The 19,373-nt window shown below is 40.5% G+C and overlaps 1 protein-coding gene across 1 annotated transcript in view; it reads right to left on the reverse strand.

Annotated features, from left to right (window-relative positions):
* Positions 1-517: 517 nt before the first annotated feature.
* Positions 518-19,373, reverse strand: part of bud23 (BUD23 rRNA methyltransferase and ribosome maturation factor) — a 29,886-nt gene continuing 11,030 nt past the window's right edge. Inside the window, exons 5-12 of the mRNA XM_034168314.1 lie at positions 18,763-18,859; positions 18,566-18,662; positions 18,422-18,472; positions 18,242-18,327; positions 17,991-18,036; positions 7,663-7,724; positions 1,220-1,309; positions 518-1,031 (exon numbers count right to left, since the gene is read on the reverse strand). Of these exons, the coding sequence (XP_034024205.1) occupies positions 977-1,031; positions 1,220-1,309; positions 7,663-7,724; positions 17,991-18,036; positions 18,242-18,327; positions 18,422-18,472; positions 18,566-18,662; positions 18,763-18,859 (584 nt within the window). The 3' untranslated portion in view covers positions 518-976. The remainder of the gene's footprint in view (positions 1,032-1,219; positions 1,310-7,662; positions 7,725-17,990; positions 18,037-18,241; positions 18,328-18,421; positions 18,473-18,565; positions 18,663-18,762; positions 18,860-19,373) is intronic.

Here is a 19,373-nt window from a genome sequence, read left to right on the forward strand (position 1 = left end):
ACATTGTGACTGTTGCATTAAAACTACATTGTGGTGTTGTCAGGTCAGGGAGCAGCACACCGGGCTCCACAGCATGGAACAGACTTGGGTCCTGGTTATGTACAGAGGCGAAATTACAAATATATATATATCATCCAAAAAGTTATTTGGGACTAACGTTTCCCATAATCCCCCTGCGCTTCCCAGAATGCATCACAGCTCCAGCAGAGTTCCAGCGTTTCAAAGCCATGTAAACAATGGCTAGCAAGGACATAGATTGTGTCAATTCAACGAGTTATGAGCGATTATGATGATGACAAGTTGTCTTAAGTTGAGAGAGTTATCTTGAAGAGGTGTAGCACCTGTGATGGACTTCTGCCGTGCCAAATGTCTTGTTGTCCATACTTCACGAGGTGTGTTTACATTGTGCCCTGAAACGGAACTCTGCTGAAACTGACTACTCGCGTGACTCGCGGACCGCCAGATGGCGCCAGATTCACAACTGCAAAACAGTGAATAGGCCCAACTGTATAGACTTTGTTGCATGAAATTTACAATCCATTCTGTTTTCACCAAATGCTGGTGGTTGTTTTTATTCTGTTTATAGCAAAAAGAAAAATTACTCCACAAAAATTTCTGTTGTCCAGTTTCAAATGAGTAATTGTTAATTTATCGGAAAAAGTTACCATTTTGAGACAGTGACGCTGAACAAGAGTTGTGGTCAATCTGTCACTGTTTTCTGTGTGTCAAAGTACAAGGTAGATTCCATCAATAATAAATGCAGAATGTACTCTGACTGCCATGTAGGAGGAGCAATTTGTCCAACATGTCAAAGGTTGTCCAAATATCGAAGTGATTTCCTTCAGCAGCCTGTCATTTTCACATCTCGTCAACTCTAATTACAAAACTGAAAAATAAAGTCCAATACTTGGCAGCTCCAGAGGCGAGTGTTTGCAGGTTGTTTACCATCAGTTTTCAATGGTAAAGCTGCATGAGGCTAGAAATGAGGTTTTCTCTGACGTCCAGTGTACTTTGTGTCTGGGCGGACATCCCTGCAGGGCGACAAGCACACGGCACAAAGACGAGGCGTCACGGCCCGTTCACAGATTACACTTAATGACATCATTTTCACTGTCGTAGCAGTCGTACTGGAATAAATTACAATATATTTTTCATCTTGCTCAAAATATCAACACAAACTGTGTGACACAAAAGATTTGAAATCGAGTTCTGAACACACCGTCCCTGTCGTCTCCTCCTCTCCTTCTTCTCCAAGATCCAATCTCTTCCCTTCTTCACAGATTTTCCCTTCATGTTTTTGAAACGGCATCTTCATAAAGACAGAGACTGATTCAGCTGATCAGCACATTTAAATAAACCACATTCAAACAAACCCCTGTGCGCGCGCGCGCGCACACACACACACACACACACACACACACACACACACACACACACACAAACCACACAAAACAGCAGCAGAGATGCAAACGGCATATGTGAAAGGGAGGAAAACCTGCCTGGCAGGATTTTTAAATCAGGCAGGACGACAACCCTTTACCACATTTATCTTGGTCTTCTGGCTTCATCACAGCAGGTATGACTGTACCTGCTCATTAACACCAAGACCGGCCTACTGTCATCACAGGAAATAAAGTCCCATTTAGGAGAGTGACTGTATTACAGTGCATCCAGAAAGTATTCACAGCACTTCACTTTTTGCACATGTCATAGCCTTATTCCAAAATGGATGAAATCCATTTTTTTTCCTCAAAATTCTACACACAGTACCTCATTATGACAATGAGAAGAAAGGTTAGTTTTTTGGTTTTTTGTTTTTTTTTAGATTTTTGCAAACTTATAAAAAAAATAAAAATAACCATAAGCCAAAACTGCCTGTGCATGACTTGTGTGATATGCCGGCAAGCCTGTATGGTGTGAAAAGAAATCTTTTTCCCCTTCCCTCTTTATCTCTGGTTGTCAGCTCTTCTCTGCCTGCAGAGGATGGAGCTGTACCACTTATAGCTGTCTGTCTGCTACAAGGCATGTAACAGACAGGCACTGAAATCTTTGATTTCAGACTTCACAAATGTTTTAAACTGTTAAGCTTTATTCACTATGCCCGCAAAAATATGTTAACAGTCTAAAAATTATCGAAACTAAATTTATCGGAAGCTAATTGGTCCGCTGATGGTTTTCAAAGTTATCTGAAAAGCTAATCTGCTAACGAAAATGTTAACTTCGTTAATTAGCAGTTAGCGGATTAGCGGAGCTGTGCCCACCACTGAAACTGAGCGAACGGACAGAACGGCTTACTCACGGGAGGTGACCAAGAACCCGATGGTCACTATCAGAGCTCCAGCATTCCTCTGTGGAGAGAGGAGAACCTTCCAGGAGGACAACCATCTCGGTAGCAACCCACCAATCAGGCCCGCATAGTAGAGTGGCCAGATGGAAGCCAAAAGGCATGTGAAGAACTCTCAGACCATGAGAAACTAAATTCTGTGGCCTGATGAGACAAACTCTTTGGTGTGAATGCCAGGCATCATGTTTGGAGGAAACCAGGCACCATCGTGGTGGCAGCATCAAATAAACATTCGACTTATGCTATGGTTCAGTACCTGGCGCCTTCAGAGCGTTGCATCTGCCTTCTGCTGGAGCATCCTATCACAACAGTGTTCTTCTTTTGCCAACCTACAAGCCTATTTGTAAGCATCGTGAGCAAACCGTTAAACAGTGAAATGCTGGACAGAAAACAGCATTGCCAGCTTACAGGCTTGTTTGGACTGTACTGATTCGGAGTTTTTTTTAATAGCTCATGCCCTGATATACATGATCTGGCATTTACGGTTTCATCGTATATATCCTTTTGCATGGACTGTAATTTTCCCCAGAAGGTTACCCTGTATTCCCGAACAACAAACCTTGGGTTACTAAGGAACTGAAAAATGTCCTAAATACAACCCCAATTCCAATGAAGTTGGGACGTCGTCTAAAATGTAAATAATAACATAATACAATGATTTGCAAATCCTCTTCAACCTATATTCAATTGAATACACCACAAAGACAATATATTTAATGTTCAAACTGATAAACTTTATTGTTTTTATGCAAATATTTGTTCATTTTGAAATGGATGCCTGCAACATGTTTCAAAAAAGCTGGGACAGTGGTATGTTTACCACTGTGTTACATCACGTTTCCTTCTAACAACACTCAATAAGTGTTTGGGAACTGAGGACACTAATTGTTGAAGCTTTGTAGGTGGAATTTTTTCCCATTCTTGCTTGATGTACGCCTTCAGTTGTTCAACAGTCCAGGGTCTCCGTTGTCATATTATGTGCTTCATAATGCACCACACATTTTCACTGGCGAAAGGTCTGGACTGCAGGCAGGCCAGTCTAGTACCCGCGCTCTTTTACTATGAAGCCACGCTGTTGTAACATGTGCAGAATGTGGCTTGGCATTGTCTTGCTGAAATAAGCAGGGATGTCCCTGAAAAAGACGTTGCTTGGATGGCAGCATGTGTTGCTCCAAAACCTGGATGTACCTTTCAGCATTAATGGTGCCATCACAGATGTGTAAGCTGCCCATGCCATGGGCACTAAAACACCCCCATACCGTCACAGATGCTGGCTTTTGAACTTTGCACTGGTAATAATCAGGATGGTCTTTTTCCACTTTTGTCTGGAGGACATAAAAATTCAGTAAGGTATATCTTATATATTGTATTCCAATTCTAAGGTGGAACTATGCTAGTATACTAAGGCAGTGATTCTCAACCGGGGTGCCGCGGCACCCTAGGGTGCCGTGATCGATCGTCAGGGGTGCCGTGGGTAGGGCTGTCACAATTATTACAATATTCGTCAATCGCAATTATTTTTCATATTCGCGATTATTTTTCATATTCGCGATTACCGTGAATTATTTATTTTATCCACAAAGCATAAAACAACTCAGAATCTGACGTCATTGTGCTGCAGCCTCGCTCTCGTCTTAAGGCGGGACAATAACAAGGAGGCTGACGGCCGATTAAAACAGTGGCCGTCTTCTTCAAAAGCCGTCTAAAATGCGGAGCTGTCGGTGTGTGTGTGTCTGTGTGTGTGTGTGCGCGCGCGCGCGGAGTTAACAGGCTGCAGACTGCAAGGGAGGGGGTGGGTGAGGGAGATTCCTGAATGCAGGCGCGACACGTTCAGTGCGCAGCAAGCGCGGAGCAGAGGATTTTAACCCGAGTGAACATGTTAACAAAACGAAAACGTGAAGCTGCCTTTACTTCTCTCTGAACTTTCTCTAAAGGTGTGATTCTGCCGTTACCGTCCTGTTCACACCATGTGCGCGTCGTATGCTGAATTTATGAGATCATGAGATGAAATAAACAGTCAAATATCTTTAAAAACATATTAAAAAAATTAGAATATATGAAAGAACTGAGCCACAAAAAAAGACAAAAAACCCTGACATGAAGAAGCTGTGGTGATGTTCAGATGCACAGATCACAAAAAGCAGGTGCGAACTCTGAACTTTAACAGCTGTTATTTTCCAAAGGTATTTATTTGTTCAATCTTGAGCTTAATGCAGTGTTTAAGCACAAAACGTGACTGATGAGGGGAAACAATTTCAGAAATGCAACAGAAACAACCACAATTCAGAAAAAGTTGGGACTGTATGTAAAATGAAGATAAAAATAAAAATGTTGTTGTTCAAAAACAATTTGAAATGTGGACTCATCAGACCACAGCACACTTTTTCCACTTTGTGTCTGTCCATTTAAAATGAGCTCGGGCCCAGAGAAGGCGGCGGCGTTTCTGGATGTTGTTGATGTATGGCTTTCGCTTTGCATGGTAGAGTTTTAACTTGCACTTGTAGATGTAGCAACGAACTGTGTTAACTGACAATGGTTTTCTGAAGTGTTCCTGATCCCACGCGGTAAGATCTTTTACACGATGTCGGTTTTTAATGCAGTGCCACCTGAGGGATCGAAGGTCACGGGCATTCAATGTTGGTTTTCGGCCTTGCCACTTATGTGCACAAAGCTCTCCAGATTTTCTGAATCTTCTGATTATATTATGGACTGTAGATGATGGAATCCCTAAATTCTCTGCAGTTGAACATTGAAAAACATTGTTCTTAAAGTGTTGGACTATTTTTTCATGCAGTTGTTCACAAAGTTGTGATCCTTGCCCCATCTTTGCTTGTGAACGGCTGAGCCTTTTGGGGATGCTCCTTTTATACCCAATCATGACACTCACAATTAGTGTCCTCAGTTCCCAAATGTTTATTGAGTGTTGTTAGAAGGAAAGGTGATGTAACACAGTGGTAAACATAAACAGTAAGTAATGCTCTCAACCACCATGACCTGTATGCACGCTCACCACGCAAGACTCCATTGCTGACAAACAATCATGCTGAAACCCGTTTAACATTTGCTGCACATTTAGACAAGCCTGTGAAATACTGGGATAAGATAGTCTCGTCACATGAGACCAAAATTGAACTCATAAAACACACCAAAATGTCACTGTACATCACCCCAAAAACACCATGTTTGGAGGTGTGAACATCATGGTGCGAGGCTGGTTTTCCATCATACAGCACTGGCAAATGTCATATAATTAAAAGAAGGACAAATGGAAAAATATACAGAGACATTCTTGATAAAAATCTACCAGGATGATCAAAACAGTGATCCTAATTGCACAGCCAAGGAAACTTTCTGTTGGTTTCAGAGAATGAAAATAACGCTGCTGGAATGGTCCAGCTAATCAGCTGACTTGAATCAAACCTGAGCAATGCATATGACTAGTTTCTCCATATCGGAGGAGTCTTGAGGCCATTATTACCAACAAAGGCTTTTATATGAATGAACTCCAGTCAGCGTGTTCAATAATTCATTCCATACAAGTTCATTTCTGTACTTACTTGTTTTGGTTTCTATGGCGCTAAATCCAGAACAAAAGTTTTATCAAAATAAAAATAAGTGTAAGATATATATTTTCAGTTTAAATAAATTTTTGATTCAGCTCTGACAGCTCTGGTGTGAGGACTGATTGCTCTCCTGTCACTCAAAATTCCACACCCCTCTCAATCGAAGCCACGCCCTCCCATGCCAGAACGGGGCCAAAAGTTTGAAACTGAAAAAAAATAAGATCTGAAAGTGAAAAAAAGATTTGAAGGTGAAAAAAGAAATATGAATGAAAATTATTTGATCAAAATAATTACAAAGCTGAATCAAAAATATACTTAAACTGAAAAATATATATCTTACACTTACTTTTATTTTAATAATACTTTTTAAATGATTACAAAATTCAAGAACAAACATTGAATTTTCAGTTTCAAAATTTATTTTTTCAATCTTTTTTTATTTTCAGATTACAAAACTTTTAGCCTGGATTTAGCTCCATAGGTTTCTTTCCATCTTTGGATTACTTGCATTGTTACTGACATTTGGTAAAAATTTCATGTTAATAGCACCTTTAGAAATATATTTACTTAGAAAAACGGTCAAGTGCTCAATACTTATTTTACCCGCTGTATCTGTGTGTGTGTGTTTGGGGGCGATATTAATGATCTCAGTTAAAATGAAAGGTTTTGGGATGTGTTTCTGTTACGTCAGAGGTCTCAAACAAGCAGTCAGTTGTAAAAGATGTTTATAGCAGGAGAATCCCTCACATCGGAGTGAATGTGAGGGATTATTGTAAAGCACTTTGAGCATCTGATGCAGATGGAAAAGCGCTATATAAATGCAGTCCATTTACCATTTAGAATCTCTGTGAAAACACCTCAAACACATGAAAACGTAAAAGGGCAGATAGAGTGGTTTCACACTACATGACCCCTTTAATACTTACTAGGGCAAGTGTTTAACCAAAAATGGTTTCATTTTCAAATCTGCACCTTTAAAGTTAAAATTTTAATGCAAAGCTTAATGAATCAAAGATTTACAGTTTTATGCTTAATAGATCGATGCCTGTACTTAATTAACAATCGTTAAAGCTCAAACGGAACCTGCAGTCCAATGGTCTGCTGGTTCACAAAATAGAACCATTCCATGACTGTTATGTCTTCATGTGAAAAATATTATAGCGAGATATACTTCTCCAAGAAAAGCATTTAATGCGTGTTTTGACTTACGTGTGGAGCTCAGCAGAACAGGAAATAAATGCTGCTGCACTCATCTCAACTGTGAATGTGCTAAAATTACAGTTTTCCAAATTAATGGATATTTGGTGTCATTTCATCAACTTTTTTGTGTGTGTGTTGGTGGTGGGTGTCATTAAAAAAATACTTCTGGCCTGCCTGGTCTAGATTATTCAGAGAAAAGCATATTTCTCAGTGTTGACAATATTCTGCAATCCATATGGAAGAGTATCACACCGGTAATGACTGTAACATCAGTGTACCGCCCACCCCAACTCCAATTTAAACCCTATCTACATAACCCAGACACACCGTTTCATTTCACTGGGGAAAAACAACTGTATGGAAGTTTACTGTAAGCACACAGAAAAATGCTGGATCTTATCACACATTTCTTAGAATGAAGTGCTCCAACAAAAACAAATCCACATAAACAGTGGCTGCTGGAAAAAACTCGACTTTAAAATTAATCTGAAAATGAGAAGTTATCATGGCACTGGTTACAGACAAACATACTACCTAATGTAACTATTTTTTTACCTCTGTCCTGAATACTGGACATGCTGTGCAACAGTTCTTTCCAATGTTTCCAGTCCAAGTCCCTGAAATGAAAAACAGGCACTGAAATGACCTAATGTCCACAAACATTACATCCATCCAAGAACTTTCAGAAGAAGTTTGCAATAAAATTTGTGATTCATTTCAACTTTAATGATAATCAATATGAAAATGGGGCTCCATTTATGTACATGTGATTTTTTGGTATACAAGTTGCACTACACTAGAGTGGAAGAAAACTAAGGCACCTTCTTTGTGCGGCTTCCAAAAGGAACTAAATGAGTGATATCCCAATAGAGCGCTTCACTCTCAGACTGCAGGCTTAAGCCCAGGTTACACATAGACGGTTTTGTCGGCGGGCAGTACATCGACTTAAGTTCGCGGTAGTTCCGGCTGTTTTCGCGGTGGAAAGGGGCGGAGCATTTCACCGGCGTTTTGAGCACCGTACTAGCCGCAAATACACGGATAAAATGCCGCTAAATCCGCCGGATAAAGCGGCGTTTTGACGCCGTAGCATCCGGCACACGTCAGGCAACAGGGGTTAATACCCAGTTCTATGCTTTACAATTGCAGGTTAGGACACGCGTGAGAATGGCGGTGTTCTGCTGCCGCCGATAATGCCCTGTGTACCGCTGGATTTATCCAGGCAAATCCTGCGTTACTCCAGGAACTTTTGCATATAGGCACCGCCCCCAGAGTAATGTAGGCTGAAGCAGCTGTCACTGCAGGGGGAGGGAGATCACACTCAGCCTTTTCTTCTCCTTTTCCCCTCCTCAACGTGTTGCTCGTCTCCACCACAGGTCTACCCTCTGCTTCTGAACCAGACCTCTTGGTAAGTCCTTGCAGCTGCCAATTTTCTTTTAGGAGGCATACTGGAGCTTCTCTGCAAAAATATGTGGAGCTGGCCGCGAGTGAGAGGCCTGCATGCAGCGCGCTAGCGTTTTTATACTGACCGCCGCCTATCGGCCGTTTGGAACGCCGTTGACCGGGAGGTGGCGTTTAGAACGGCGTACTGTCCACTAGCGCCGCTGTTTTGTCTTCCTCTGTCGCCGGTTAAAACGCCTTTGAGGACGCCGATGTGGGCTCTATCGCCATTTTACATGCCGTTGATTAGGGATACAATGCCGGCCGCCAATTACGGCGGTGTAAACTGCGGCACTACAGGAAGGGGCAGGATGAAACAGTGATTAAAAAGTATCAAACGCCGTTGTTCGCGTTGTCTCCGTCGTCACGCAAATTCTCCGGAAGCGCTCCCGGAATTATTCGACATGTTGAATAATTTTTTCAACAATTCCCGGTAAAGCCGGAACTAAGCCACGCCCCCTAGTGCCGGCGTTAACAACGGCGTGTGATCCTTAAGACGGCCAAAAACTCTTCCGGGACCTCTTACCGTCTATGTGTAAACGGGGCTTTACTTGTAGTTCCTAGGGTTTGTAAGAGTAGAATGGGAGGCAGAGCCTTCAGCTTTCAGGCTCCTCTCCTGTGGAACCAGCTCCCAATTCGGATTAGGGAGACAGACACCCTCTCTACTTTTAAGATTAAGCTTAAAACTTTCCTTTTTGAAAAAGCTTATAGTTAGGGCTGGATCAGGTGACCCTGAACCATCCCTTAGTTATGCTGCTATAGACTTAGACTGCTGGGGGGTTCCCATGATGCACCCAATGTTTCTTTTTATTCACCTCTTTTTGTTCTGTATGCACCACTCTGCTTTTAATCATTAGTGATTGATTTCTGCTCTCTTCCACAGCATGTCTTTTTCCTGATTCTCTCCCTCAGCCCCAACCAGTCCCAGCAGAAGACTGCCCCTCCCTGAGCCTGGTTCTGCTGGAGGTTTCTTCCTGTTAAAAGGGAGTTTTCCTTCCCACTGTCGCCAAGTGCTTGCTCATAGGGGTCGTTTTGACCGTTGGGGTTTTTCTGTAATTACTGTATGGCTTTTGCCTTGCAATATAAAGCGCCATGGGGTGACTGTTTGTTGTGATTTGGCGCTACATAAATAAAATTGATTTGATTTAATATTTTCATGACGTGCATTTTTTATTTTTTACTTTTTCTAACCCTATCCATGGTGTAATGATGGAAAACAAAATGGTGAAAAACAGAGAAAGCCGAGTTGAGACGGCTTGTTTATACAGCCAAGTCTATTGTAACCGGCTAAATTTGACCTTCGGCTGTGCATGGCACCACCCTGCACGTGGCCTGTGATGTCACGTGCAAGGCCTCTGTAAGTTGCAGGATCTCAAAAACTATTATAAGAAAAATGCGACTTAAAGTATGAGTAAAAGTGTTTTACACTCATTTTAATATTGCATGATCATTTGCAACTGTTTGTGTGGTATTCTACTGGCCAGTAAAAGATATTATTATGGAATAAAAAAATATACCAAGTTTCTTCGGCTGCTCCCTTGTTCTCACTCGGGGTTGCCAAAGCAGATCCAATGTGGATCCGCATGTTGATTTGGCACAAGTTTTTTAACACCGGATGCCCTTTCTGACGCAACTTCACATTGCATGGAGACATGTGACGGGGTGGGGTTTGAACCGGGAACCTTCCGCACTGAAACCAAGCGTACAAACACTTTTGTTGGAACTATTTTGTGTTGACATGTCAATAAAATAAGGATGGGGAAGGAGCACAAAACACTACTTTCATTATAACTCTGCCAAACATGTTTGCACAATACTGTTTATATATATATATATATATACACAACCCCTGGCAAAAATTATGGAATCACCGGCCTCGGAGGATGTTCATTCAGTTGTTTAATTTTGTGGAAAAAAAGCAGATCACAGACATGACACAAAACTAAAGTCATTTCAAATGGCAACTTTCTGGCTTTAAGAAACACTATAAGAAATCAAGAAAAAAAAGATTGTGACAGTCAGTAACGGTTACTTTTTTAGACCAAGCAGAGGAAAAAAATATGGAATCACTCAATTCTGAGGAATAAATTATGGAATCACCCTGTAAATTTCCATCCCCCAAACTAAAACCTGCATCAAATCAGATTTGCTCGTTGACATTGACCCTATGCCATGACATTGATCCTATGTGTCTTTTTGCAAGAAACGTTTTCACAGTTTTTGCTCTATGGCAAGATGCATTATCATCTTGAAAAATGATTTCATCATCTCCAAACATCCTTTCAATTGTCCAAAATATCAACGTAAACTTGTGCATTTATTGATGATGTAATGACAGCCATCTCCCCAGTGCCTTTACCTGACATGCAGCCCCATATCATCAATGACTGTGGAAATTTAGATGTTCTCTTCAGGCAATCATCTTTATAAATCTCATTGGAACGGCACCAAACAAACGTTCCAGCATCATCACCTTGCCCAATGTAGATTTGAGATTCATCACTGAATATCACTTTCATCCAGTCATCCACAGTCCACGATTGCTTTTCCTTAGCCCATTGTAACCTTGTTTATTCTGTTTAGGTGTTAATGATGGCTTTCGTTTAGCTTTTCTGTATGTAAATCCCATTTCCTTTAGGCAGTTTCTTACAATTCAGTCATAGACGTTGACTCCAGTTTCCTCCCATTCGTTCCTCATTTGTTTTGTTGTGCATTTTTGGATTTTTGAGACATATTGCTTTAAGTTTTCTGTCTTGACGCTTTGATGTCTTCCTTGGTCTACCAGTATGTTTGCCTTTAACAACCTTCCCATGTTTTTTGTATTTGGTCCTGAGTTTAGACACAGCTGACTGTGAACAACCAACATCTTTTGCAACACTGCATGATGATTTACTCTCTTTTAAGAGTTTGATAATCCTCTCCTTTGTTTCAACTGACATCTCTCGTGTTGGAGCCATGATTCATGTCAGTCCACTTGGTGCAACAGCTCTCCAAGGTGTGATCACTCCTTTTTAGATGCAGACTAATGAGCAGATCTGATATGATGCAGGTGTTAGTTTTGGGAATGAAAATTTACAGGGTGATTCCATAATTTTTTCCTCAGAATTGAGTGATTCCATATTTTTTTCCTCTGCTTGGTCTAAAAAGTAACCGTTACTGACTGCCACAATCTTTTTTTCTTGATTTCTTATAGTGTTTCTTAAAGCCACAAAGTTGCCATTTGAAATGACTTTAGTTTTGTGTCATGTGTGTGATCTGCTTTTTTTCTACAAAATTAAACAACTGAATGAACATCCTCCGAGGCCGGTGATTCCATAATTTTTGCCAGGGGTTGTATATATACACACACACACACACACACAAAAATTACGGAATCACCGGCCTTGGAGGATGTTCATTCAGTTGTTTAATTTTGTAGAAAAAAAAAAAGCAGATCACAGACATGACACAAAACTAAAGTCATTTCAAATGGCAACTTTCTGGCTTTAAGAAACACTATAAGAAATCAGGAAAAAAAAAATTGTGGCAGTCAGTAACGGTTACTTTTTTAGACCAAACAGAGGGAAAAAATATGGAATCACTCAATTCTGAGGAAAAAATTATGGAATCATGAAAAACAAAAGAACGCTCTAACACATCACTAGTATTTTGTTGCACCACCTCTGGATTTTATAACAGCTTGTAGTGTCTGAGGCATGGACTGAATGAGTGACAAACAGTACTCTTCATCAATCTGGCTCCAACTTTCTCTGATTGCTGTTGCCAGATCAGCTTTGCAGGTTGTAGCCTTGTCATGGACCATTTTCTTCAACTTCCACCAAAGAATTTCAATTGGATTAAGATCCGGACTATTTGCAGGCCATGACATTGACCCTATGTGTCTTTTTGCAAGGAATGTTTTCACAGTTTTTGCTCTATGGCAAGATACATTATCATCTTGAAAAATGATTTCATCATCCCCAAACATCCTTTCAATTGATGGGATAAGTAAAGTGTCCAAAATATCAACGTAAACTTGTGCATTTATTGATGATGTAATGACAGCCATCTCCCCAGTGCCTTTACCTGACATGCAGCCCCATATCATCAATGACTGTGGAAATTTACATGTTCTCTTCAGGCAGTCATCTTTATAAATCTCATTGGAATGGCACCAAACAAAAGTTCCAGCATCATCACCTTGCCCAATGCAGATTCAAGATTCATCACTGAATATGACTTTCATCCAGTCATCCACAGTCCATGATTGCTTTTTCTTAGCCCATTGCAACCTTGTTTTTTTCTGTTTAGGTGTTAATGATGGCTTTCATTTAGCTTTTCTGTATGTAAATCCCATTTCCTTTAGGCGGTTTCTTACAGTTCAGTCACAGACGTTGACTCCAGTTTTTCCTCCCATTCCTTCCTCATTTGTTTTGTTGTGCATTTTCGATTTTTGAGACATATTGCTTTAAGTTTTCTGTCTTGACGCTTTGACGTCTTCCTTGGTCTACCAGTATGTTTGCCTTTAACAACCTTCCCATGTTGTTTGTATTTGGTCCAGAGTTTAGACAAAGCTGACTGTGAACAACCAACATCTTTTGCAACACTGCGTGATGATTTACCCTCTTTTAAGAGTTTGATAATCCTCTCCTTTGTTTCAATTGACATCTCTCGTGTTGGAGCCATGATTCATGTCAGTCCACTTGGTGCAACAGCTCTCCAAGGTGTGATCACTCCTTTTTAGATGCAGACTAACGAGCAGATCCGATTTGATGCAGGTGTTAGTTTTGGGGATGAAAATTTACAGGGTGATTCCATAATTTATTCCTCAGAATTGAGTGAGTCCATATTATATATATATATATATATATATATATATATTTATTTATTTTTTTTTTCCCCCCCCATTTTGTTTGCTATGTAATTTGCCCAAAAACTCAAATGCCGTGTTTCTGATGGGGACAGATGAGTGCTGTCCCCAGATGCAGGATTATCACATCATATGCATCATTTTAACCCTTTTGCACCCCTCCTCAAACGACACTGTGGTGCCCATCTCACAAAGTTTTGGGAAGCTTTGCAAACTTTCACCATCAGAGAGAGCAGAACATGTGCTTCCACAATCTATTATTTACTTGCCGATGACTCTGAGATGACCTAACATCTGGGTCAAGCGCACAATGCTGACGTCAGTGAAAACACTCTACTGGGGACTTACGTGAACACACTAGACAGTCTCCACTAGGCATGTGAATCTCATCACTGACAACAATTCGATACACACCTCGATACACTACCAGCGATATGATACATATAGCGATACAATTCACCCCTGTTCCAGATTCGATGATATTTGATGGCGATTCAATTCCTCACAATGTGATACAATGCGGTTTGGTGCAATACGATTAATGATGGGTATTGATAAGATTTTAATCGATGTCGATGCCATTATCAATTCCATTTATCGACCAGATTCTTTACCAATACCTCTTGTGAATTTTCTGTGTACTAAAAGTAGGCGTTTACAGATTTTCTATGTCAACAACATTTTATTGAGTCTTAAAGTAAATAAATATGAAATTGATCACTGGATCCTTGATTTCTGGACATAAATAAAAATGAACAAAATCTATAGTTTTTGTCAAAAAACATTTCCTTTCAGATATTAATGGCACAAATATAACTCCGTAGACTTTGACCTCAGCTCTTCAGCCAGCTGTGCTGCAAGTCAGAATGTAATTCACAAAAAAAACGGAGGACGTCTCATTATGGGAGAAAAGAAAAAAAAAACGGTTTTAGTCGGTTGTAGTTTATCGTTTATAACATTTGGAATGAGGTGTCATTTGATTTAAAACAGCAACTCGCTGTGAAGTTATTAATTCAGACCAAAATCTGTGCAGCTCTTTGGAGCTGTGCACTTAGTCCCACAAAACACAAGATGATATTATTATTATTTCCATTACCTGATGGACAACTTCAGTTTACGCACTGGCTGGTGCTCATGGCAGTGAACCAGTTCTCATGCCAGAGAACCATCATGTAAATCTCTGGTGTGGAACAGACATTCTGATTTCTTGCCCACAACAGTCCCAGTTCATGAATTTAATCAAATCAATTTTATTTATATAGCGCCAAATCACAACAAACAGTTGCCCCAAGGCACTTTATATTGTAAGGCAAGGCCATACAATAATTACGGAAAAACCCCAACGGTCAAAACGACCCCCTGTGAGCAAGCACTTGGCAACAGTGGGAAGGAAAAACTCCCTTTTAACAGGAAGAAACCTCCAGCAGAACCAGGCTCAGGGAGGGGCAGTCTTCTGCTGGGACTGGTTGGGGCTGAGGGAGAGAACCAGGAAAAAGACATGCTGTGGAGGGGAGCAGAGATCAATCACTAATGATTAAATGCAGAGTGGTGCATACAGAGCAAAAAGAGAAAGAAACACAGTGCATCATGGGAACCCCCCAGCAGTCTAAGTCTATAGCAGCATAACTAAGGGATGGTTCAGGGTCACCTGATCCAGCCCTAACTATAAGCTTTAGCAAAAAGGAAAGTTTTAAGCCTAATCTTAAAAGCAGAGAGGATGTCTGTCTCCCTGATCCAAATTGGGAGCTGGTTTCACAGGAGAGGAGCTTGAAAGCTGAAGGCTCTGCCTCCCATTCTAGTCTTACAAACCCTAGGAACTACAAGTAAGCCTGCAGTCTGAGAGCAAAGCGCTCTATTGGGGTGATATGGTACTATGAGGTCCCTAAGATGGGACCTGATTATTCAAAACCTTATAAGTAAGAAGAAGAATTTTAAATTCTATTCTAGAATTAACAGGAAGCCAATGAAGAGAGGCCAATATGGGTGAGATATGCTCTCTCCTTCTAGTCCCTGTTAGCACTCTAGCTGCAGCATTTTGAATTAACTGAAGGCTTTTCAGGGAACTTTTAGGACAACCTGATAATAATGAATTACAATAGTCCAGCCCAGAGGAAATAAATGCATGAATTAGAATTTCAGCATCACTCTGAGACAAGACCTTTCTAATTTTAGAGATATTGCGCAAATGCAAAAAAGCAGTCCTACATATTTGTTTAATATGCAAATTGAATGAGATATCCTGATCAAAAATGACTCCAGGATTTCTCACAGTATTACTAGAGGTCAGGGTAATGCCATCCAGAGTAAGGCTCTGGTTAGAAACCATGTTTAAGATTTGTGGGGCCAAGTACAATAACTTCAGTTTTATCTGAGTTTAAAAGCAGGAAATTAGAGGTCATCCATGTCTTTATGTCTGTAAGACAATCCTGCAGTTTAGCTAATTGGTGTGTGTCCTCTGGCTTCATGGATAGATAAAGCTGGGTATCATCTGCCTAACAATGAAAATTTAAGCAATGCCGTCTAATAATACTGCCTAAGAGAAACGTATAAAGTGAATAAAATTGGTCCTAGCACAGAAACTTGTGGAACTCCATAATTAACCTTAGTCTGTGAAGAAGATTCCCCATTTACATGAACAAATTGTAATCTATTAGATAAATATGATTCAAACCACCGCAGCGCAGTGCCTTTAATACCTATGGCATGCTCTAATCTCTGTAATAAAATTTTATGGTCAAAAGTATCAAAAGCAGCACTGAGGTCTAACAGAACAAGCACAGAGATGAGTCCACTTCTGATTTAAAGCTCTCTTTTTCAGAGGAGCTACAGCATCCAAAGTTGTCTTCAATGAGGATGTAAAACAATTGACGAGATACTCTATCTCACTTACAGAGTTTAGGTAGCTACTCTGCACTGTGTTGGTATATGGCATTAGAGAACATAAAGAAGGAATCATATCCTTAAACCTAGTTACAGCGCTTTCTGAAAGACTTCTAGTGTAATGAAACTTATTCCCCACTGCTGGGTAGTCCATCAGAGTAAATGTAAATGTTATTAAGAAATGATCAGACAGAAGGGAGTTTTCAGGGAATACTGTTAAGTCTTCAATTTCCATACCATAAGTCAGAACAAGATCTAAGATATGATTAAAGTGGTGGGTGGACTCATTTACATTTTGAGCAAAGCCAATTGAGTCTAATAATAGATTAAATGCAGTGTTGAGACAGTCATTCTCAGCATCTGTGTGGATGTTAAAATCGCCCACTATAATTATCTTATCTGAGCTAAGCACTAAGTCAGACAAAAGGTCTGAAAATTCACAGAGAAACTCACAGTAACGACCAGGTGGACGATAGATAATAACAAATAAAACTGGTTTTTGGGACTTCCAATTTGGATGGACAAGACTAAGAGTCAAGCTTTCAAATTAATTAAAGCTCTGTCTGGGTTTTTGATTAATTAAGCTGGAATGGAAGATTGCTGCTAGTCCTCCGCCTCGGCCCGTGCTACGAGCATTCTGGCAGTTAGTGTGACTCGGGGGTGTTAACTCATTTAAACTAACATATTCATCCTGCTGTAACCAGGTTTCTGTAAGGCAGAATAAAATCAACATGTTGATCAATTATTATATCATTTACTAACAGGGACTTAGAAGAGAGAGACCTAATGTTTAATAGACCACATTTAACTGTTTTAGTCTGTGGTGCAGTTGAAGGTGCTATATTATTTTTTCTTTTTTAATTTTTATGCTTAAATAGATTTTTACTGGTTATTGGTGGTCTGGGAGCTGGCACCGTCTCTACGGGGATGGGGTAATGAGGGGATGGCAGGGGGAGAGAAGCTGCAGAGAGGTGTGTAAGACTACAACTCTGCTTCCTGGTCCCAACCCTGGATAGTCACGGTTTGGATCACACCTTTGTGTGGATTTGGTAATCCACACAAAGGTGACTTATAATGGACATCTTGAAATGGCTTTGAGAGGAGTTAATGAAGAAACTGCTGACCCCCTTGCAGGAAGCGAAGCAAAGATCCAGCAAACAATGGGTCAAAGCGCTGCTTCGTTGCTTCGAGCAGACCTGCGGCAGTCTGCAATCAATGTAGAAAAATGATCATTTTCCAATAAACACCCTCAAAAACAACGGCCACTCCGGTGTCCCGAACTGAAGGACCGATAAGGAAATCGGTCGATAATTTCCGGGAGTTACTGGCACGCGTTATTTCTGAGCGTCAGCAGCAGTTCATCGATTATCTTTTCTGCTTAAAACTGACTTTATAATGATTTAAGAGTTTTTACTTTGTCATCTGATGGTTAATAATCACATTCCCTTTGATTGCTTTGGGTGTAGAGAGTCAGACTCAGATGCATGCGCAATGAAGGCAGAGCAGACCAATTTTTAGAGGGGACCTTTCGGTCGGCGACACAGGACCCAGTTCACACCTGGGGTCGAGTTTGCATCAGCCTTACTCATGTATCCCCCATCAATACAAAACACAACCATATTCAGACAGATACAAGCACGGTAACCTAAAAATAAATAAACAAATAAAATAAGTGATCAACACAGGAGGACATTAACAGCTTTGTTGTGTTCCTTACTTTGGGAAGAACTCCTGATACTCCAGCAAACAAACACAAGAAAAACCTGAGGAAAACACATGTCAATGAACAGGTACAGAAACCATTTTTAATCTCAGTCATTTATCGTGTAATTTATGAAACCAAAGTGATAAGTCAAGGCAATATGAATGCCATGTTGTTCTAATTAGCGGAGTGGCCTTCGCACACCGCTGAACATTTCACAAAACAATAAGAGGGAATCCACTACTTGTCAAAGAAAAACAACTCACTTTTTGGCCTTGCTGCTGTTGGGGTAGTCCACCACCATGCCTCCACTGAAGCCGGCCCTCATGGCCTGAGCCGTGATCAGCTCAAGCTGCAGAGAAGACTGTTAGCGAGTAAAGGAGCCCAACATTTATCTGACACCAGACAGTACAGAAGAATAGGGATGAAGCCGTATCAATTATCACCTGTTCGGAGTTCTCTGGGTAAATCTGAAAAACTGCACGTGAGCCTCTCGCCTGGAAAACAAGTGTAGATACAAACATTTGAGGGGTTTTTTTACGATCAACTTTCTTTACATTGTGTCAAAATATTGGCTTTCAAAATCTCACCAGAGAAGCATACAAAGTACTGAAAAAGGTGTAGAGTCTCTTTGGGGGACTATGTGTCTTCTTATCTGCATTACAGAGCCACTGCAGAGCAGAGATACTGAAGAGGAGCATAAAAAATAAACACCATAACATTAACCTTTCAAACAGTGTCCAGGAATAAATATCCCTGTTTATTTTAAAACTTACATGTTCTTTACCTGATGCAGCCGTCAAAGGTTCCGGGCCGGAAAGGCATCCCGTGGCCCATGTCTCCAAGTAAAAGATCTCCTTCTACTTCTCTCCCCAATGCAACATCTGTCACAAACATTTACACACAGTCAGGCTTTATAAACTGATCTAGATAAAATATATCAATTAGTGGTAAAGCAGACCATAACTGATCCATCCAGACCAGCCGTGGTTGTGGTGTGCCTACTGGAGAGGACTTATGCATTTATTCTAAAAGTTCTATGTAAATAAAGTTATTGTCACAATGACAGCCTCATCATTTTGAAAGAATATTAAGTGATAAACTCAGGTTTGCATCATTATTTTTTGTCATGTGTGAGAGAAAGAGGTTAAAGGCTATTTTTATAGGACTAGGAGTGTCATGGATCATAAAACCACAGTTCAGATTGGATATGGATTTTAATGCATAGATAGAATCGAAAAAAGACATACTATGTATTTTGCTTTCCATTTTCAGGCGTAAGAATGAGAACTCCTGAAAAATGCTAAAAGTTGGTGGGGTCTGGGGCCTTGTTTGCAGTGATGCCAGTAATGCGTTACTCTAATCTGACCACTTTTTTAGTAACGAGTAATCTAACGC

The sequence above is a fragment of the Thalassophryne amazonica genome, chromosome 4 (assembly GCF_902500255.1).
Source record: "Thalassophryne amazonica chromosome 4, fThaAma1.1, whole genome shotgun sequence".
Taxonomy (NCBI): Eukaryota; Metazoa; Chordata; class Actinopteri; order Batrachoidiformes; family Batrachoididae; genus Thalassophryne; species Thalassophryne amazonica.